This window comes from Leuciscus leuciscus (genome assembly GCF_965113295.1).
Source record: "Leuciscus leuciscus genome assembly, chromosome: 2".
Taxonomy (NCBI): domain Eukaryota; kingdom Metazoa; phylum Chordata; class Actinopteri; order Cypriniformes; family Leuciscidae; genus Leuciscus; species Leuciscus leuciscus.
Window position 1 is genome coordinate 46321446 of NC_138726.1, and position 21134 is coordinate 46342579.

General features: G+C 36.7%; 1 protein-coding gene and 2 long non-coding RNA genes across 5 annotated transcripts in view; 1 reads left to right on the forward strand and 2 right to left on the reverse strand.

The window, feature by feature from the left end:
* Nucleotides 1-12591, forward strand: part of pcsk6 (proprotein convertase subtilisin/kexin type 6) — a 77285-nt gene extending 64694 nt beyond the window's left edge. For both annotated transcript variants that reach the window (XM_082154302.1, XM_082154303.1), the window contains 5 exons: nt 2676-2763; nt 5865-5968; nt 7636-7765; nt 10602-10714; nt 12006-12591. In XM_082154302.1, coding sequence (XP_082010428.1) covers nt 2676-2763; nt 5865-5968; nt 7636-7765; nt 10602-10714; nt 12006-12106 — 536 coding nt within the window. In that variant the 3' untranslated portion in view covers nt 12107-12591. The remainder of the gene's footprint in view (nt 1-2675; nt 2764-5864; nt 5969-7635; nt 7766-10601; nt 10715-12005) is intronic.
* The window catches only part of LOC309487554, a 93490-nt gene that overhangs the window by 14361 nt on the left and 57995 nt on the right, over nt 1-21134 (reverse strand). The window lies entirely within an intron of this gene.
* LOC309487543 lies at nt 15178-20477 on the reverse strand. Of its 2 annotated transcripts, XR_014201876.1 has the most exons (5): nt 17816-20477; nt 17222-17582; nt 16960-17129; nt 16758-16846; nt 15178-16665 (listed from the first exon to the last, which is right to left on the reverse strand). It is a non-coding gene; the product is annotated as an uncharacterized lncRNA (long non-coding RNA). The 2 variants fall into 2 exon arrangements; XR_014201877.1 differs by lacking the exon at nt 17816-20477 and having other exon boundaries at nt 17222-17741.

A 21134-nucleotide genomic window follows, 5' to 3' on the forward strand; every position in this document is an offset into this window, starting at 1 on the left:
ACAGTCCGCCTGTGATGTGTACGAGGATGATAAAAGCCAGCAAAGACTTGGTTTATCACTGTTTGTGCACGCTGTCCTCAGCTGTTGAACACATGCCGAGCCGTGCATGTGAAACAGATGTTGATGATGGGATATGTGTTTAGTGGCAACTTGAATGGATGAAATTTGCACATACCCAAGTATGAATTGCATCCAGATGCATCTAGATATTTCACTCACTGGTAATCAGTGAAAATTAAAGCTGCCGTCGGCAACATTTTTTTGATCATATTCAGTGTAATCGACACTATAATCCGACAGAACAACATAATTAAGGTGGTTTTAGAAAAAAAACCGAGCTTCTAACTCCACCTGGAGCGTGTTATTTGTTTTGCAAAAATCCAGCGCTCCCGCTTCATCAGGTCCAATCAGCGCAGGGGGGTGTGAGATCTGACTGTCAATCACAGGTCGTGCACACGCCACAGATCCCCCCTCACTCGCGCACGTTAATATCACATGCACACGCCACGCCTGAAGTTCGCCTGGAGATTGCATGAAGCGTGATGGCGGAGAGAAAATTATTATAAATTATTATAAAGTTATTGCTATCTATGGATAGATTAGCCAGGGCAGCCTACCTCCGAGTCCATGGTGTTGATCGATGCTGAAGAGACGGACGCGTTCACAGAAAATCAGGTACACACGCACAGTGACGCACTGACGAGCACGACCTCGATGGGAGGGTGCTCGCTGGTAGTGGGGAGGGGCATGAGAGTTGTAAACATTCAAAATTTTGGCTAATCGACCCAATCTGCCAGACTTGCCGACGGCAGCTTTAAAAGCAAAATAAAAGCTATGAAGTCGCCACTGTCTTTCAGACTACTTTGGGAATTGAATGCTAGTGCTCTAGCACTGGTGTACCTCAAAAATCATGGGGGACCAGTGGTGACATCATGCTCAAGTATTTTGGCATCATGCTTTTCCTTGTGCTAAAGTATCTTCCGTTCACCATTCTAGATTTTTAGAATCCAAATTCTAAACCTTGTGGGCAAGATTTTTTAAATAAAAACTAATTCAACAATAAAAACTACAATGGTATAATAATGATACTAAAATAATGCTGGTATGCAACTTGCAACAATAAGCATTTAAAAGTTATATATTTAAAATTGTTGTCAAATGATTGTCAAATTTTGTGTAAAAGCAGCTTAACTTTGTCAGTCTAATCAAATGATGAATAAAGAAAGAGATGTTTCACAGATATTGCTTGTAATGCATGCATCACTATTGTAATGTGAGCTGAGAGCATTGCATTGTGGGAAACCGTACCCTGTGCAATCTGGTATGCTTCACATTTTAACACAAATATGGTAGGGTGACTCTCACAAATATAGGACACATATCAAATATGAAATGTTATTGTGCACAGACAAAACATTTTCGTAAAGAATGAACCGTGAAGACTGCAGCAATATTGTGGGTATAAAGGGTATGCGTTGACGTCACTTTCTCGCCGGGACGTCCCGTCAGCATGACTGAGTGGCAAAACATCTTGCAGCATGACTGGATTTAATTGGGGAAACTGTGAAAACAAACAATTATCTGCTTAAATTAAAGGCAGTTGAACTCGACTGTTCCTTACAACTTAAAAGAACCACAATCTGTGGACATTGACGTGGCCAGGAAACGGATTTCCTGACATTAAATGCAACTGATTTCGAACTCAGGGAAATACATAAAGCAAAGCCTGTGAACACTTTATGCCAGAACACTATAAATACAATATAGGTCTAATTCCAGATGATAACTTATATCAATGGCATATCGTCCTATCGCCCAGCCCTAAAACTTATTAAAGCACAGAGGCATTATAGACATAACATTATGATTTTATGTAAAGCTGTTTGTAAGTGCTGACTTGATGCTTGATCGAACTTCAAGATGGGATAAAAGTGACAAGGACATCAATTGATTTTCTAGTTGTATTTATATACACTTTTAAAGTCATGTGGATAACTGTCAGCTGTTACCGTCAGCTGAGTTATGCGGTGTAAATTGAATCTATTTAAGAACTCCTTTGGGTATATATCTATTTATCTATCTAAATTTGCTTTGTAAGGAAAACTGAGTTTGACTAACATTATCCAGCAGAACCTGATTTCTCCAATTGCAGCATGTTCCTGGATCAACCCCTTTGCAGTACACAAGGCTCATCATAATTGCTCAAAAAAAAAAAAAAATTATAAACACTGACAAAAACTTAGAAGAATATAAGATGGTGAATATTAATTGATGAGTTTTCAATACAATATATAAACTAGGGTATAATTTTACCCCCAAATACAACATATCAGACATAAAATAATAACAGCAAATCCACATTTCACTGCCTGGATTCCAGTTGTTTCTGCGAATTGCAGGAATCCCATTTGTTTCACTTTTCTTTAGCCTTCTTCTTTGTTGTTGCACAGTCTATTTGTACAGTCAATCTCAAAGCTCTATCTCATTTTAGATGTGTTTTTCATGGCATTAAAGCTGAACATCAACGCTGCCACTCAGTCTTTTTGCCACTCAGTTAGTGCAACCGCAGTGATTCTTCCTGCCTACTGTGACGCCATGTCCATAACCTCTATAGTATGAGTAGTGCACTAGTATTTCTGTCTTTGATTGATCGTCCTGTCACTTTTCCTTTCCAGGCCAGAGACGTTGCCTGAAGTGTCATGAGAACTGTTTGAAATGCTTGAGAGATGCAGACAGATGCACTTCCTGTAAGGATGGCTTCAGGTAATACAAATAAAAATCATGTTCACTGCAAGCAAAAAAAAAAAATCATTATCTTAATTAACATTTGCAAAAAAAACAACCTGATTAGAAAGAAATGCTTAACTTCATGTCCAGTGTTGAACTGCTGCTATCAGATTGTGGTCATTTAGAATGCGTCCCAAGAACATTTGATTATTGTTGTATTTGGTGCTGGATTGTTGCTTAAAGAAATAGTTCACTTAAATATGAAAATTGTTTCAAACCTGTATGAATTTCTTTCTTCTGCTGAACACAAAAGAAGATATTTTGAAGAATGTCGGTAACCAAACAGTTGATGGACCCCATTGACTTCCAATGTATTTTCTTTTCCTACTATGGAAGTCAATGGGGTCCATCAACTGTCTGATTACGACTTTATTCAAAATATCTTCCTTTGTGTTCAGCAGAAGAAAGAAATTATGAAATGATGACAGAATTTTCATTATTAAGTGAACTATTCCTTTAATTGCAGTCGAAAAAAAAGCAAATGTTTGCAACTATTAAAGGTACACTGTGTAAATATCTCTGCCAATGATCTGACTTATCCTCGTAAGCAAAGAATTTCTTATCTTTATTTACATTAGATGGGTAATTCCAAGGAGGCTTCCATGTCGTTCCGCCATTTTGAAAAACTATAATAGCTGAGAGGGACAAAAAGCACTAGCCTACCTCAACGCGTTTCCACAACGCGTTTTCATTCAGAGCCAGCGTCACGTGACTGAAACCAGCTGAAACAGACAAGGAGATCAGTGATGAATTTCTCTGACAGCGCCTATCACTGTCCCGGCAAATTTGAAAGGCTGCACTGCATGGTACTACTTAATGCAGGATCATACTTATGCCGAGCCACAGGAGAAGGAATCCTCGTCGCCAAAAAAGCTCTTCCACTTCCTCTCCCTACTGTTGAATCATCTGATGATGATATCTAACAATGCACGTACATCGAAAAATAAACTAATAATGTATCACTACTAATTAGCATAGTTCATGCTTTTTACAGTCTGTGATTCATACTGTAACATTCGTTTGTTTGTTGTGTGTCAAGTTGCAGTTTGTTTGAAATAACGAACCTCATCACCTGAAAGAAAACTCGATGAAGTGCTATTGGAAGACATGTTGTCATAGCTTCTTGGTACATAACGGCTACCGTAGTTGCAACACGCATTTGAAAAAGCGAGGCGCTAGAGAGCGCTATTCGTTTGAATGCAAAATACAATTTCACCATTAAATGGGAGGAATTCCGACACAGTGTACCTTTAAGCATTTAAAAGTCTCTTGTAACCTATAAACTTTCACTCGCAGAACTGTGACCCCTCTTTGCACTCTTTGCACAATATATATTGAGTTTTGAATTCTCATGACGTACTGGTGCAGATGAAAAAGCGTAAGAAGTGAGGCTTTGGGGTTTTGTGTCGGTTTAGGACATCTAGAATGCATCTGGTCATCTTTATGTATGCTGTCTTTACTGTGGTTTAGTCGAGCCGTACTGAGACAGACCGGGCTTTAGTTCTTGAAAGGCAGTCTGGTCTTGTGAAGGGTAAAACGCTGCATGCTTTACGCCGTGACCTCTCTACAGCATTTAATCTGTCAGGGTTATATATCGTGATGTGCTGTGTTTTGAAGTGCGGATAGAGACCGAATGCCTGGAGTCTTTTAGATTCGCATTCTCTGCATCATACTTGCTCGAATGATTATTGAAACGGTTCTCTTCCCCTGTCATTTTCAACCACTGACCCACAGTTCCCTAGCAAAACAGTTCTTTGAGCCAAGACTCAGCGTGAAGAAGGTTGTTGAATTGTTTTCTCAGCCACACATCAAGCCTTGTCTTGGATTCAGATGAACTGGTATCTCTGATTTGTTTGAATATATAATTTACTTTGACATCAGTTTTTGTCTGTGCAATATTTAGAGCACTAAAAGCTTAAAGGGGAGACCACATCTACATGTTTGGAGCTAGAGCTGTCACAATTATACATTTTATCTGGAGATGAATTAATTTGTTAAACAAAGCAATTAACAATTGAATTGACTATTTTTGTGCTTGCTAGATATAGTGTGAAATAATGTATTATTTTCTTTAAGGTTAGTAGAATAATACACGTTAAAGTGACAAGAATTAAAATAAAGTATTAAAATCCTTTATTTATTTATAAAATATATAATATAAAGTCCACTCTGTAATAATAACTTGGATTAATTGAATAATGTTAATTGTTAAACAATACATGTAAGGGATAATGTACATCCAGCCGGTTGTTATTGCAGAATAAACCCTGACAGGGTGATCAGGATCTTGCATTAGCCTGAAGGGGTTTATTCTGCGATTAAAAAACGGCTCGATATCGATATGATTTGAAATATTGTATTAGCTCTTTAAACACAAAGCTTCCACAAGGAAAAACAATTCCTAGCTAGCGTAAAGAGCAGATTTCAGTGACAGTTACCCGGATGAGCCTGTGTTATCAGTTTTTGGTGCAATAGACCAATCAGAATCAAGTATTTCATAGAGCCGTGTGATAATAGCAGTTAACAAATGAATGGTCTATTTTTGTGCATGTTGTGTGAACTTGGAAATAATGTTATATTTTTTAAGGGTTAGTAAAATAATGGACATGGTAAAGTGAAAAAAACTTTTTTTTTTTATAATATATAATGGAAATTCCACTTTGATGTAATAATATAGTAATAATATAATAATAATAATTATGGTAAACAGTATTTTTTTGCATTTTGGCTACAGTGTCAACTTGGAAATAGTTCATTATATACACAAATATACTATACAAATATCAAAATACTTTATTATTTATTTCTATAATATAATGGAAAGTCCATTGGTATAATAATAATAATAATTCATTCATATTATTAGCTATACAATTTTACAAAGTTACAATTATATATTTAGTTTTTTCTCTTGGTGTGAGAAGTCTTAAGTTGCATAAACAAGTGTTGATATGTAAATGTTAATGTTCTGATATAACTGTTTTGCTTTCCATGATGTGACTACTTTAAAACTGTGAAAACATTGCAATGAATTGTGATATGAGTTTAATCTTTCTCCTCTTTTTTCCTGATTAAAGTCTGGCAGGAATGACCTGTGTTCCGGAGTGTGCCAATGGAACTTATTTTAACTTGGAAGAAATGAAGTGCAGCCCTTGCCACATCTCCTGCTCCACATGCACAGGTCATTTTTTATAAATGATATTCAGAACAAATGCATAATTTTATACAACAAAACACAAACAAACATTCCTAGTAGTATCTTAACGGTTAAGATTAATTGATAATGGCCCAATTTCAGCTTTTTTCTTCTCTGGTCTTCAAGGTCCTCCATCCTGAATAGTTAATCTCCAACCCTGAACAAAAACACACCAGAACAAACTAATTAAGATCTTCAGGATAATTCGAAAATTACAAACGGGTAAACTGCCACAGAGGGCCTTGAGGGCCAGAGTTTAGAAACCTTGATTTACATCAATATATCATTGTGAGTTTCATTTAGAATCACTGAGTTCACTCACAGGACTTTGCATATGCAGAGCCGACTCAAATAGAACTCATAGAATATGAAATGAACTGAATGCAGATGTAGAGAAATGAGATCAGACGTCTTGCCTAACTTGCTTACCACAGAAGCAGAATCAATTCGCTGTGAGAAACGCAAGACTAAAGAGTCTGTCTTGTTTTCAGGACAGCAGGAGTGAAAGAGCTCCTGCCAGTCCTGTATCACTATTGCTGCTCAGCCATAGAACTTAATTAACTTAGTTCATTATACCAACCCACCAGAGACGACTGATAAGCCGTGAGTTGTTTGCTTTCCAAGTTCGCTGAAATGTGGAGAGCTGATGTTGTAGACACAGCGTGGCGGAGGGAAGTAAATTGACAGATTAACCCGAATGTGTGTGTGTTAGTGTGTGTGTGTGTTTCTACCTCATTTAACATAGTCATGGACCTATTCCCAAACCCCATATTGAGCTGCCTATGTAGGCAGCATTTTAAGACATAAAGTAACATGACATGCATTTGTGGAGACGTCAATCCCTCAATGCACTGCAACATATTCCATCTAAATTGGTAGACTGAGCAAGAGACTTCATTTACTTTACTTCATTCAATATTTCAATACGTTTCAATATTGAAATCAACTGCGTGTGCATGCAGTTGTGCTTCATGTGTAGGGCGTTCAGTAAGATTTTTTTATGGAAAGAAGTCTCTTATGCTGCATTTATTTGATAAAAAATAAAAACGGTAATATTATGAAATATTATTACAATTTAAAATAATCAATTATCATGAATTAATTATCATTATTGAAAACAGTTCTGCTGCTTCTTATTTTTTGATGAATAGAAAGTTTAAAAGAACAGCATTTATTTGAAATAGAAATCTTTTGTAACATTATAAATGCCTTTACTGTCATTAAACCTTTTTGATCAGTTTAAAACATCCTTGATGAATTAATGTATACATTTCTTTCACATCATTATTTTAATATATAGCATACGTGCTTTTGATGATCATATGCAAGCATCTTTGAAAGAGATCACATGGTTGACCTACAGAAGAAAGTCTCTTGTAGTCTTGCTTTAATTTTAGAGATGAGCTGATCAGCTGACATTTGGCCTTTGTTGACTGATCTTGATGTGCAGCGAATCATCTGTCATCTTCAGCTGAACCCGTTACATTGTGTCAGGCCACTGTTGTTTAATGATAACATTGTTAACATCAGCTTCTGTCACCAGCCCTCCCAAATACGCCTCAAGCAAAGACCCCAATGAAACACAAATATAAATAATGGAAAACCGATTCCAGACCACCAGCGTTGAGCTAATAGTGTGTTTGTGTTTGCAGGCCCGGGACTGGAGGAGTGCATTCAGTGTGCTCCTGACTTCTTACAGCAGGAGTGGCGGTGCGTTCGGACATGTGCTCCCGGATACTACAGGAGCGAGGCAGCGGGATTCTCACAGAGGATGTGCCGCAAGTGAGTCATGCACACATCTCAAATGACGACTGTACTATTGAAAGTTGTGCATTCAGACTGAAACCAAAGCCGCCTTTTCACTGCACATGACATTCGGACACCACTGCTGGAATTCGCCCCTTAGTGGCAGGCGTAATGAACTTTCATTATGATCGTACGAGGCAACAAGTCTTGGCATACACAGAATAAAGGGGCGTGGCCTGGTTGAGTTGCGTTAATAGAGTTTTGAAACTCACGGTTATGGTAATTTCTTTAACACGCTTGAAGCAGTTGACTAATCACAACAGACTGGTCCAGCTGACCAATCAGAGCACATTGTGCTTTTCAGAAGGAGGGGCTTCATAGAGACCCGAGCTAAACAAAGCGTTACTGACAGACTGGGAAAAGAGGTGCTGCAACAATGTCAAATATGAGAAACATTATGTGTTTTTTTAACATACAAGCACGAAAACCTATTCTAGTAGACCCCAAAAACGAAATCAAGCCTTTGAAAAAGGGCATAATATGCCCCTTTTAATAATTCTCACCTCGCGCACACTGATTTAATTGGAAATACTGGTGCCATGACAACACCTTTATACCATATAGGTAGAGAGGTGTTTGCCAAAAAAAAAGAAAAAGAGATTGTATGTGACCGACAGTTCAGTAAAGCTTGACGGACAATATAGTGGATGGCAATAAGACTTCTCAGTGCGGCAATTTGATTGGCTAATTAGGATGTCACTCGCCATTTGGGTTCTTGGATTATGAATATGCATTTTTATAAATTTTTGAAAGTGACAACTGGAGCACACCTTTATGATGCTTTAAAATGCAAATGCATTTCATTAAACATTTTTCTTAAGATATTTATTATTAAAGATGTTTAATATTTAAAGGTTACATTAAAGTTATTTCCCTCATAAAATGTAGTTTTTTTTTTATTTATTTTTTATACCTGCTTTATTTTTTATCTCCATATCAGTGATCAATAAGCTATCTGTTTTGCAGATAAAATCGGAGAGAACCAGCACAGATCTTTCATGTATGGCTGAGATTTACAACTCCATCACGGCATTTTAGATTCCTGTAATGTGCAGCATAAGGGAAGCGGGAGAGGATAGCCGCCTCTGCACTGCACAATTTATAAATCAACAGTCTTTTGCTTTATGAACGCTGTCTAAAGCAAATAGAGGCTTTTATGAAGGTCATGGATGGTGATTGCAGTAGAGACGGGTTCTTCTCTGAGTATGGTTGATGTTCACTGGAGGCAAATAGATCAGACAGCCGTAAAGCAGAGGTAAAGTACGGCCCTGAGGTAACCAATCTACAGTGGAAGACATCCTGTATGAACTCATATACCAGCAAATGACAAAGTACATATAGTAAATACTGTATAAGTGCCCAGAGGTCACATATGGAGTGCCAAGGATGTTTTTATAGCTGTTCTTCAACACTTCAACTGTTATGAATGGCCTTGGAGCTGTTGTCATTTTTTTACGCCAATCAGAGCTTGTATATTTTATATTGATAATTTATCCACCTTCGAATCACAATGGGCCTGGGACTTATAAAAGGTGTTTATTGTGTTATAACTGGTTTTGAGACTGGCACACATGCTTTACTTGAAGATTTGTCATTGGAAAGAGTGGAAGAACTTGTTTTGTATGTACACGCTCGTTATTCATTTTGTGTGAAAACTTTAGAATGAGGACAACATTAGAACTTTAGATTAAGGGAACATTTAACCCACAAATGAATATGCAGTCATTTATTCGCTCATTTCGTTTCAAATGTGTATGAAAGAAATTCATATATTTTTGGAATGACATGATGGTGAGTAGCTAAAATGCTGACAGAATTTTCATTTTTGGGTGAACTTTCCTTTAATATGCATATAAACTTGAAGGAACACGACGACTTTTTAGGACTTTAGCTTATTCACCGTATTCACCTTCTGAGAATATAGTTCCCAGTATGTATACGGTTAGAAGATGGCTGTGTCTAATGTAACTTTGTTATTTGTACACGCTGTGACTATACAAATCACAACATGTAAATAGGAAAATGTTGGCGTTATTTTGTCACTTATTGGGAGCAGTATGCCAGCTGGAGCTGTTTACCTCCAGTCTTTGTGCTAAGCTAGGCTAGCGGTGGGTGCGTCAGACAGTTACGGCATGCACGGAGATGAGAAGGGTATGTATGGACTTATCTAACTCTGGGGTATATGGTGAATAAGCTAAAGTCCCAAAAAGTCGGCGTGTTTCTTTAAGTTAATAATGCCATGAAAACAGATGTTTGTCAGATATCTAGCAGCAGAAGCATCAGTCTGACTCTCAGTTGCAGTTGCCCGGTGTGAATGAGGTGTCCACTTAATGAGCGTTAATTCTCATTCACAGTGAACGCTCTGAGCTGTCAGAAGCACATCAGAGTACGAGTACGTGACCTCTTTAAATTTTGAAAGCAATGACCTGGACTTGTGGATGTAGAGCACAGAGGTGTTTATATGGGGCGGTTGAATTAACAAGCTCTGAGCTCAAGTTTATGGGGCTGAACTTAGTTTAATGTTCCAAGATCCAATATCACAGTTTGACTCATATTAACTAAAGTAACTAATACTAAAAGGTACTAAAACACCATTTTATGATTCAAGGCATTCGCTCTTTTTACGGCTGTCATTCTCTGGCATTGATGCATCAGACCTGGTCGGCTGCATACCTTCATACATATTCATGTGATGATGCTCCTGTTCTGGTCGTCTGGCTTCCCTCGTGTTTTCAGGAAATCTGTCATTTCCATTTATCTTTTTAGACATGAAAAGAGGAAACTCATGTGAAGTTTTTCTGTCCATCTTCAGGTGTGAGGAGAACTGTTTGAGTTGTCAGGGTCCTGGAACGAGCTGCACGCAATGCAAGGACGGATACAGCCTCATCAGTCGGATGTGCATCATGAACGCCACCTGTAACAATGGTACGTTCCTTTTGAACAGCCGGCGCTGTTCATGTTTGTTGTACTCACATGTAGACACAGACCCCATCAGCAGAGAAAAGATAATTTTGTAAAATACAAATAAGCTTTACATATCTTTCTTAGAAATGGGTTAAATAATGTTTTTCATGCTTGTTCAGTGAACCATAAACAAAATGTGCACATGTGCTTGTGGAACAGTACTTAAGACACTAACAGTTTACAGGCAGGAGACAATTAAGGTCATAGTTACAATCACTTAGGACACTTAAGAGATCTTTCTGCTGACTCTAAATAACACCAGAAGAAAGATGGCCGGGACCCTCCCTGATCACCTGTGTGAACATGGCATAGTCCTGCTGCAGAGAGGAATGAGGACTGCAGATGTGGCCGGAGCAATTCACTGACCTCCTCCCCCCCCCAGGTTTTGGCAACGTGGCCATTGGTGACATGAGCTCAATGTTAACGGCCCTTGCAGAGGAAAGCAAATTCTTAAACATGACGGCTTGAGAAATAAAGAATTTATTCAAAAATCAGGGGTGGCTTTTAATGTTCTTTAAATGTAAAGACATTGAACAATAAAGTGTTCTCTAAAGGGGAGAAAAACATGTTTATGCATTATACATAATTATACTGTCTTCTCAAACACAGTTTGTTGCACAACTATAAAAGCTGACAGAGAGCAAAGAAAAGAGGGACACAATCGGTAGAAAGATTTCAGAAGAGAGTGACGTACGGAGAAAAGATAAAAGGGAAGAGGGTCATGCGTAAATTGAAAGGCTGGATAAAACAGGGATTTGTTGTAAACGGCGGTTGTCTGAGTCGAGGCAGAGCTTTGGCAGGGCAGCAACAACGCTTTCACCAGGAGCTGCTGCCTCTCATTCCTCTGGAACTTTCTTTCTGTCCAAACTTACATAACATGACCATCAGCTCACCCTGAGAGGAGAAAGAGGACAGCAGACGGTCCGCTTGTGTCAGCGGCATTGATTCTGACAATGGTGATCCAGTGCACAACATATGAGCTGCATCCTATTTGAGGAAAATAGAATACACTCTTTATTTCTTAATACCCTAGTTGCCATTTGAGATTGAAGTTAGAGACACAAAATGACTATTAAATGCTGCTGTATAAAAAAAAATATATAAAAAAAAGTGTATATGCAGTGTGAGTGTAGTCAATTATTATTGAAGCTGACTGTGGAGAAGAACTCAAACATGCAGAGCATGCTGGGACATGCAAACTCTAAACAGACGTCAATGAGTAAAGTCTGAACTTTCTCTTTCTCTTTCCCAGCGGATGAAGTGTTCTGCGAGATGGTCAAGTCAAACCGATTATGTGAGAAGAAGCTCTTCCGTCAGTTCTGCTGCCGGACGTGTTTGATGACCGCTGGATGACAGCAAGAAAACCTCCTCTCTCTTTGGTTGTATTATCTAATGTACATTTTAACCTAGCTATACTGTGATTATTAATGACAGAAGTAATACTCCTCATTTCAAGAAGCCCCGTTAGGGTGCTATTTGATTTAATCAAGATATATTTTTAAGACTGTCTGTTTTTTAAACATGCAGTACATGTATAAATTGCTTCTTTTTTATTCAAAGACATCGCTCTGAATTGTGAAATAATTGTATATGGGCTCCATCTGGAGCCGCCGTTCTCATAACTGATCATGTGATTTCCAGGGAGAACGATTCTGTTGGTGTTTGTCATAAAACATTTCGAGTGATATAGCAATGTTAAGAGAGATATTAAGCTTTCAAGGATCATCAAGCATAATGACACTGTACATTTTAAACTATGTATCTAATGATATTTGAAATATTTGAAGGTGGTATGTGTCCATCAGTGCTCTGAAATATAAACCTTTCCTTGATGAAAATGTGTGGCCGAGTTTTTCTTTTCCCACAGTGAGGATGCATGTGCTGGTGGTCCGTGTTTAAACTCTAATGATCATTTGTTTGTTTAGGTTTTCCAGTGTCTCTCCATGTTCTGATATCAGACCATGTAAATATTTAGATTGGACGCAACTGTTTGCAGTGCATCATGAACCCGCAGTGATGCTTTGACTGCAGCGTCCTGAAAGGCAATTGATGAACAACCACACACTGATCATTGAAATGAAGGTTTACAGCTGCTCTTAATAATGACAGCACACAGACAGTGACACATGTTCCTCATGTTAGTGAACTCTTCAAGCTTCAGTGAATCTCTTTAATGATTCAAGAGTCACTTTGTGTGAAAACACCACACAGGACTGATAACCAGTCACACAGTTAACTACGTGCTGCTTTATAAATGAACCCTGAACTATGGTGATCATTATTGTTCATCATTGCATTTCATTATTGCATAATTTAAAGATGAAATGTGTGCATTCAATTGAATTTTGATAACATTATGGTGTTAAGTGCTAAATTCTTTGCTCAGATGACGTTTATGAATTCTTAGTTATGTTTCATGCATAATTATTAACTTTGTCTCAGATGTGTTTCCTAAAATTCCTCAGGAGATAATACAAATGGACAGAAATTAGTCAATTGTGTAGAGCTATAAAAAGGATTTGGTATCACTTTATTTCAGTGGTCCACTTTAGACATTCTTTTGACTAAAAGTAACTTTACAACTACATGTCAACTTATTCTATTAGTTGACATCTAGTTAACAAGTTACTTATAGTTAGTAGAATGTCTAAAGTGGACCATTGAAATAAAGTGTATTGTAAAACGCTCGAATCACAGCTTAATATGCAGGGAAAGTAATAGTAAAACATTTATAGGTTGATTTTGTGTCTCAAGAGGAGTGTTTGAAAACCATTTTTTATGCTAAGTCAGCCATCACTATTCTTATTGTTCATATTATAATTATATATAGCATAGTTTTATAGTTATCATAGATTTAGAGTCATACTTGATACTTTTTATTTTATTTAAATGTTGCATGGAGTCCTTTAGACTCTATAAGATTTGGGGAAATTTGATAATGTTATTCAATGATAAATAGATTCATCAGAAATGTTTATAGCTCAGATGGTGTTTATGAATTCTTACTAATTTTACTAGCATAAGTGTCAACTTCATCTCAATGGTTTCTTCTAAAATTCCACAGGAAAAAGTCCATTGTTGTCATAAAGTAAGACTATAGAGTTATAAAATAAATGTGTAGAGCTGCCCAGATCATTTATGTTAGAATTTGATGAGAAATGTTCTTACTGAGATTTCTTACTTTCTATTTTGGCAAATTTGAGCACCGCTTGAGACATCGCCGAGATCTTTGAATCTCTATAGGAGACGTGTGAGATTACAGAGGTCTTTTTCACTGAGGAACATCATTTTAACTTAACTGATGAGACGCAAAGTTCATCATTTGCTCAATCTAATGTCACTCCAAACCTGTGAAACACAAAAGTTATTTTGAAGAATGTTTTTGTACATACAATGCAAGTCAAAGGGGTCAAATGTTGATCGCACACCAAAGTTCTTCGAAATATCTTATTTTGTGTTCCACAGACAGAAAGTTTGGAGCAACATAAATAATGGCAGGATATTCATCTTTGTTTGAACAATCCCTTTAAATCAATTTAATCTCATGGCATTCTAGGAGACACAATTGAGATATTAAACCTATAAAGCCTACTGTATCATGTTTGATGCACAAATTCCTAAGACCTTTAAATTATCACATAATCAAAACTTTGCAACAGGATCAAAACGTTGTACACGATCTACTACATGCCTTCTGACGTCTGATTGATAGTTCATACTTTTTATAACAAGTCAAAGGCCTTTTAGTATAATCGTAAAAATGTCCACCTTCAGGTTGTGGTTCACGTATCTTTTTGCTGTGAAATATTTTCAGATTTTTATAAATTAAACATAAGAATAACTTAAATATTGTAAGTAATATTTCAAGATGAATACATACTGGACTAAAGCAACTCATGTTTACTTAATTATCCATAGATATTAAATGTTAAAATGTTAGTATTAAATATGATACATCAGGCCTTTGAGAAAAATGTATTTGTTCATCATCATTGTATTATGTTTTAAAACAGAGCTTTGATCATAAAACTAAACATGTTCGACACATTATTGGGAGATATAGTGACACCTGATATTTATGTGTATTTTATGTAAGAATTCTGTCATACTGTTTTAAAGATCTTATTGATTTACATTAAAAGCTATCAGAATTACATCTATTTAGCTATATGTATGAATAACAACATCAGCACCAAAATGCATATTTTTTGCTCAGTTTGGACCTCTGAATAAAACTTCCTCAACTATTAGCTCAATATTATCACTTACTATATCATACTATATAAGCCATAACAGCCTACAAACAACAAGATTTTCTCATTAAATATTTTGACTAGACATTCTATAATTTTTTTTTATTTACTTGACTTATTTCATTTGTCAGGCTGTACAGGGTTAAAGAGATCTTTTCTAATTTATACCATACAGTATGAAGGTCACATTAAAAATGCATTTATCATGACTAAATATGAAAAAAGAAACATTTTGGTGTATATTTTATTGGTTTTCTCTCTTCTTAGACCCAGACTTTCAATCTTTAACTATGAAAATACATGATTAAATCAAAGTATATATTATAATTATGTTGTAACTATGTTTTAAACTTAAAATAAATAATTAATATTCAATCAAACTAATCCAGAGTGCAATTCACCTTTAATTCATAAGTTAGAGTACTTTACCAAGGAGACAAGTGTCATTAAAGAGCTTGATATGAAATATGAAACATGATTGTGTGCGGAAAACAAAGAGAAACACAAATAAATTTCACTTGTGATAAGAATGATTTTGTTGTATTTTCCAATCAAAGTGAATTTTGTCAAAAGTGAAAATATTGTTTACTTGTATTTAACAAGCCAAAAGTGATGAGACGACAATAGAAGCCTATAAAAAAACGTTATTTTGAAGTGTTTTGAACCTGAAATTAGAAACACTCATCATTTGCCTTTATATTTATTCATTTAGCGGAGGCTCTTATCTAATTTGTCATAAGAGCCAACTCTATTTTTATGACACTGCAACATTTAGTGTAAACTTAAGCACAGCCAGCCCTAAGGAATTAAATACCTTGTAGTTATGGTTTACCCTGCTGTATTTATCTTAACTCCCACATTAAAAACATCTGCTGAACTTTATCAAACTGTCTTTTCTTAAAATATAAAGCATCTACGAAAACAAAATGAACCTCCACATCTGGGCAGAATATCAGATGTAGTCTAACGCTGTAGATTATTTAGAAATGAAACTGTTTCAGCAGAGGAATGAACTAAATGTTCATTACACCATCTGTGGTCTTCTTTTACTCCCTGACCGTTAACATGTTTCAGTGAAGAACAATAGAAACTGGTTTGGACTGACAGGACTGTGCTGCGCTCTGGTGGCCTCGTGAGGGATTGTGTGTTCATTTGTGTGAAAGTGTTTTTTTTTTGACATTGTAGCATAAATTGAACATTTTAATACAGAATAAACAATCAGCAATTGTAATCTTGAGATAAATACAGCTTAAATTAAAGGTACATTTTTGTGTCTGTAACCAGTGTGTGTAAGCTTGAAGACTGCTGAAATAAGCTGACTATTAAAAAGAAAAGCTGAACATTACTTCACAAATAATAAATATGGTTTAAATTGTTACTGGCATTTGGACAGCTGTGAGACAGGAACCTCAGGAACAGAGTGGCCATGATGGGAAAAACAAAAAGAGGCAACCAAAAGTAGTATGTACATATCCCTCCAGAAGCAGTGCCGACAGACACAAATACAGCTCCCTCAAACCAAGGTGCTAGACGCTACACAAGGCTTGCTCGCCCCGCAAGACGCAAAGTCGAGAGGAGGGATAGAAGCGTCGCCCAGCGCAGCCCACAAGACGCCAAGCTACGTGAGAGACGCCAGCTGGAGTGGCCTTATGCAACGACCTGAACAAAACAGAAAAAACAACAGATTTGACTTGGCAAATTCTTCCTATGAGAAAATTCATTATTTTTTAGACGATTTTAGGTTTCACTACCTCAAACCAGTTGTGGGACAGGATTAGCCCCAGATCAAGTCCTCGGCTTGGTTTGTCTTACAGGAGAGCACTGAGCAGATGACAGCATTCTGTACAGGAAGACGAGAGGGATGTCTGATTATTGCCTCAAACTTTACATCTGCTCTATTTGATCATGTTAAGATGTTATGCATGATAGTGATTTATGAATTCTAGATCTCACCTGTTGACAGGTTGGGTTTGGACCAGTGCTTCTGTTTCAGCAGCAGCAGATCGTGATCTCTAGGGAAATGTCCAAACAACATCAGAACCCCTAGTGACCATGCGGTCACCTGTCTGCCATAGTACTCTGGAGGACAGTACGCTGCTGTGCCTGGAGGAAAGACATTTTGTCTGATATGTAGACAAAACCAGAGGTTTGCATTAATGCAACATGATTTTTTTGTATCCATTAGCACAGAATAAACTAATTCTATAATACACACCAGAGCATGACCTGTACGGCGAACTCCTCAGCATGTCCCCACATCCGAAGTCAACCAGCTTGACTTTGGATGTCTCGCTGTTAATCAGTAGGTTATCTAGTTTAATGTCACGGTGGAGTATTCCACGAAGGCAGCACATGTTCGCAGTGTGAACCGCCTGCCTCGTGATATGCTGTGCCTTCTCTTCATCGAGTCTTCCACCGTGACGCTTCATGAACTGTAGCAGATTCTCACAGGGACAGTCAATGACCATAAAGTGGTCAGGTCAGGGTGGTCCTGCCACTCCAGCAAACACGCTGGGACCTTTATTCGCCAGGAGGGTGAGGGCGATCTCTTTTGGAAGGGGGTTTGGATGATCAGGCTACAATACAAACAGTTTTCATCATCATTAGATGGAGGTGATTTCCCAAATAGGGATTTGTTATTACATTTTTCTGTGATTGAAGTTAATATGAGATGGTTTATATTGATTATGTCTATATTGATTATGATTAATGTCCTTACAATTAATAATAAATAAATAAAAATGTAAAAGATACACTGAGGACTTGAGTAAAAGATGATAAGACAGGCTGTTATTTAAATTTTACTTACTTAAAGATCATCATTCAAACGTCTCCCTTCGTACACCACACCGAAACCACCTTGTCCCAGCTGAAGATGTAGCCTGTTTCATGTCTTTTTTTCCTCCTTAGAACAAAAAGGTGTTATATAAAGCAGAACATCCAAGCTGCTCTTTTCTATACACTCAGTGACCACAGCTGTCAAGTAATGCAAGATTTTAACATCTTTGGTCTATTTCTAAGCTGTCGTATGACTTCAGATGAATTTAGAATATAGTGTGTCCTTTTTGGAGCATTACAGCCCTCATCCTTTCATTCCACAGAAGAAAATTATACAGGTTTGGAACAATGTGAGGGTGAGTAAATGGGACATTGTCATTCTTGAATAAAACCCATCCTGATTTTACACTCATCAGGAAAAGTGTGTTTGCAGGGCAAATCGAGCTCCATATCAGTGACATCCAAACCTGTCCAATGTTCCACCCCTTTGCTCTTCTTTCACTTCGTTCTTTGAAGATGCCTCTCCTTGATCATACAGGGTTATAGAACTGGACCAGGAACAGGAATTTGCTTACATACAATTTTTTTTTATTTCGCAGGATGTCATACATGTTCTGTTATAAATGCAGAGGTGTGTTGCGATTTCAGCCAGGAATGTCCTTTAAAAGGATTGCTAATTTAAAAGGTATTGCTAGTAAATTGCATGGACACAGGCAGTGGTGGACGAAGTACAGAAAATCAAGTACTTGAGAAAAAGTAGATACCTTAATAAAATATTACTTGAGTAAAAGTGCAATTTTACTTGAGTAAAAGTACTTGATATTTAATGTATTACAAGTAAAAATTACTGATCAATTAATGTTTTTCCAATTTTACATACTTTTACATTTATTTAAAGCTGCAGTCCGTAGCTTTTCCTCTTTGGCGCCATCTCTGTTCGAAATCTGCAATTGCAGTTATTTGCGGAATTATAAACTTTACATGGGTTGTACATCGGCATGAAACAGCGCGGATGAATCCAATGTTTTGAGGCTGTCAATCACCGCGCCGGTGTGGATACTGGCATTCAGAATCACAGAATATACTTTTTGGAAGTAGAGGTGAATTGCTCCCTCTCATAGCTAGCACAAAATAATTCATATTTACCATAATAGCAAAACGAGAAAGGCACAACAAAGGAAACTCCGTAACTGTGTAAATTAAGCGAACAAGTGCACTACTGTTACGTAATTAAACTATTGAAATGTCGTAACGTTACCTGTCTAGCAAAAAAAAAGCCGTTTCTGCGTCCGATTTGAACCCCTTTAAAACACAAAGTTCACGCCATCTTTCAAAAGCCCTGCCGATGTTTATCCTTGTTTTCACATGGGCCGGTTGCAGTCTCTTTTTTTCTCTAGCCACCTCCGAAGTCCAAAGTCTTTTGGGTTTTACAGCTGGTGAATCTCCAGTTGTCACTGGTGATTGTCGTTTGAAACATTCTGGATCCGATATAAGTTTAATTATTTCAAGTGCTGTGAGAAAAGGCTATAAATCTACACCTCGAACATCCTCACACGCAATATAGCCTACTTTCCGGGACTCCTTCTTTATGTGGACAGATGTGACGTAATGACGCAAAGACATGCTCGAATTTCCCGCGGAAATCCACCAGTACCACTGGAATTAAAATCATTATTAAAAGCCAACCGATTTGAATCGAGCTAAGGCAAGCAGATAGTTTTGAACACTGGCTTATGTTTTTTTTTATTATTATTATTTTGGATAATTTTTAACTCAAAAAAAGTTACGGACTGCAGCTTTAATATTATAATTTTGTATAATCCTTCTGCTCAAAATACCTAGGGGAGTGGGAATAGTTGGGTCATCATCATTATGAATAATTATTTATGTATTGTCAAGTAGCCAGCACAAGTCAGTAAGGAAGATTAGTGAATGCAGATATGCTAATATGTAGGCCTAATGTGTTTTGACAAACAATAAAAACAGATGTCTAAAGGGATAAATGCATATCATTTAAAAAAGAACGCTATAGGCTATTGTATGTAGTGGGGGAAAATGCAAGTGCAATAAGTTATTTTAATGTTGTTGTTTTTGTTTTGTTTTTTTACTTAAAATCTACAACGTTGAGAGATGGTGATATGGACATGCCCACATTCATTCAAGCATTACAGCTCACCCCTTTACAACAGATTTAGTTCAACTTTACAAACAACTGACAGTTGTGACCTAAAGATGAGTTTCATACAAGAATCGATCCAAAAATTCGGCATTTGTAACTTACTTTTCGCGCCATCAGTCGCACGTGCACTCAAGTTCTGAGGATCTCCCGGTTCTAGGCTCATTTTTAGTCAAATTTGTACATTAATTCACTAGAGACTCGCTCTAAAACCTATCATTAAATCAGTGAGAAGTGAAAAGCTGCAATCGGATCAGTAAAATTTGCGAATGAATAATTTGGTGCGATTTGAGAACCGATTTAACAGGTTCATTGAAAAGAATTAGCGAATCGGACACTTGACTATGGCCTCGGAGTCCTAGCACGTGACGATTACTTCATTTCAAAATAACGAGTAACGACATATTTTTATGAAATGTAGTGGAGTAAAAAGTACTATATTATGCTTTGGAATTTAGTGAAGAAAAAGTAAATGTTTCTCAAAATAAAAATACTCCAGTAAAGTACGTACTTGAAAAATTTACTTAAGTAGTTTACGTAACAACGTAAACATACTTACTGTCCACTGGGCACAGTAGTATGCATTGAATTAAAAGTGTAATTTTGAAGTAGAAATACTGAAATATTTTCTTATAAAACACACTCCAATAATCTTTGTTTTATTTAACATGTGTTTTCTTTGGATAATTTGATTTATAAATTTAATTGTATATAATCTGCAGTCCTTAAATTACTTTGCATTGTGCGACAGTGAAATGAATAGTGCATGCATACAGATGCATACAGACCTTATATATTGCATTTATCCAATGTTTTTAAATTCAGTACTAAGTATTATCAATATAAAATAATTTAATTTAGTTCACTATTAGGCTACATATTATTTAGCCTACCTTTTTTTATTTGTACTTAATGGTACTGTAATGTTATTTGCTGTTTTTAATAAATGTTTTGTATTCTAGTAAATAATGTAGGCCAATAGTCAAATGAAAATTTTACATTTTATGGAAGAAAAGTGAGTCAATTTTATTTTAACTCTCCTTTCATAATGTGTGGCTACAAAGGGGCTATTCAAGTTATTCATATTTTCTATTTTTAAAGCTACAGGCTGAAAGATTTAACACAACGTGTTGCACACGCAACGGGCAAACAGCTCATTAAGGGTGCTCAGACA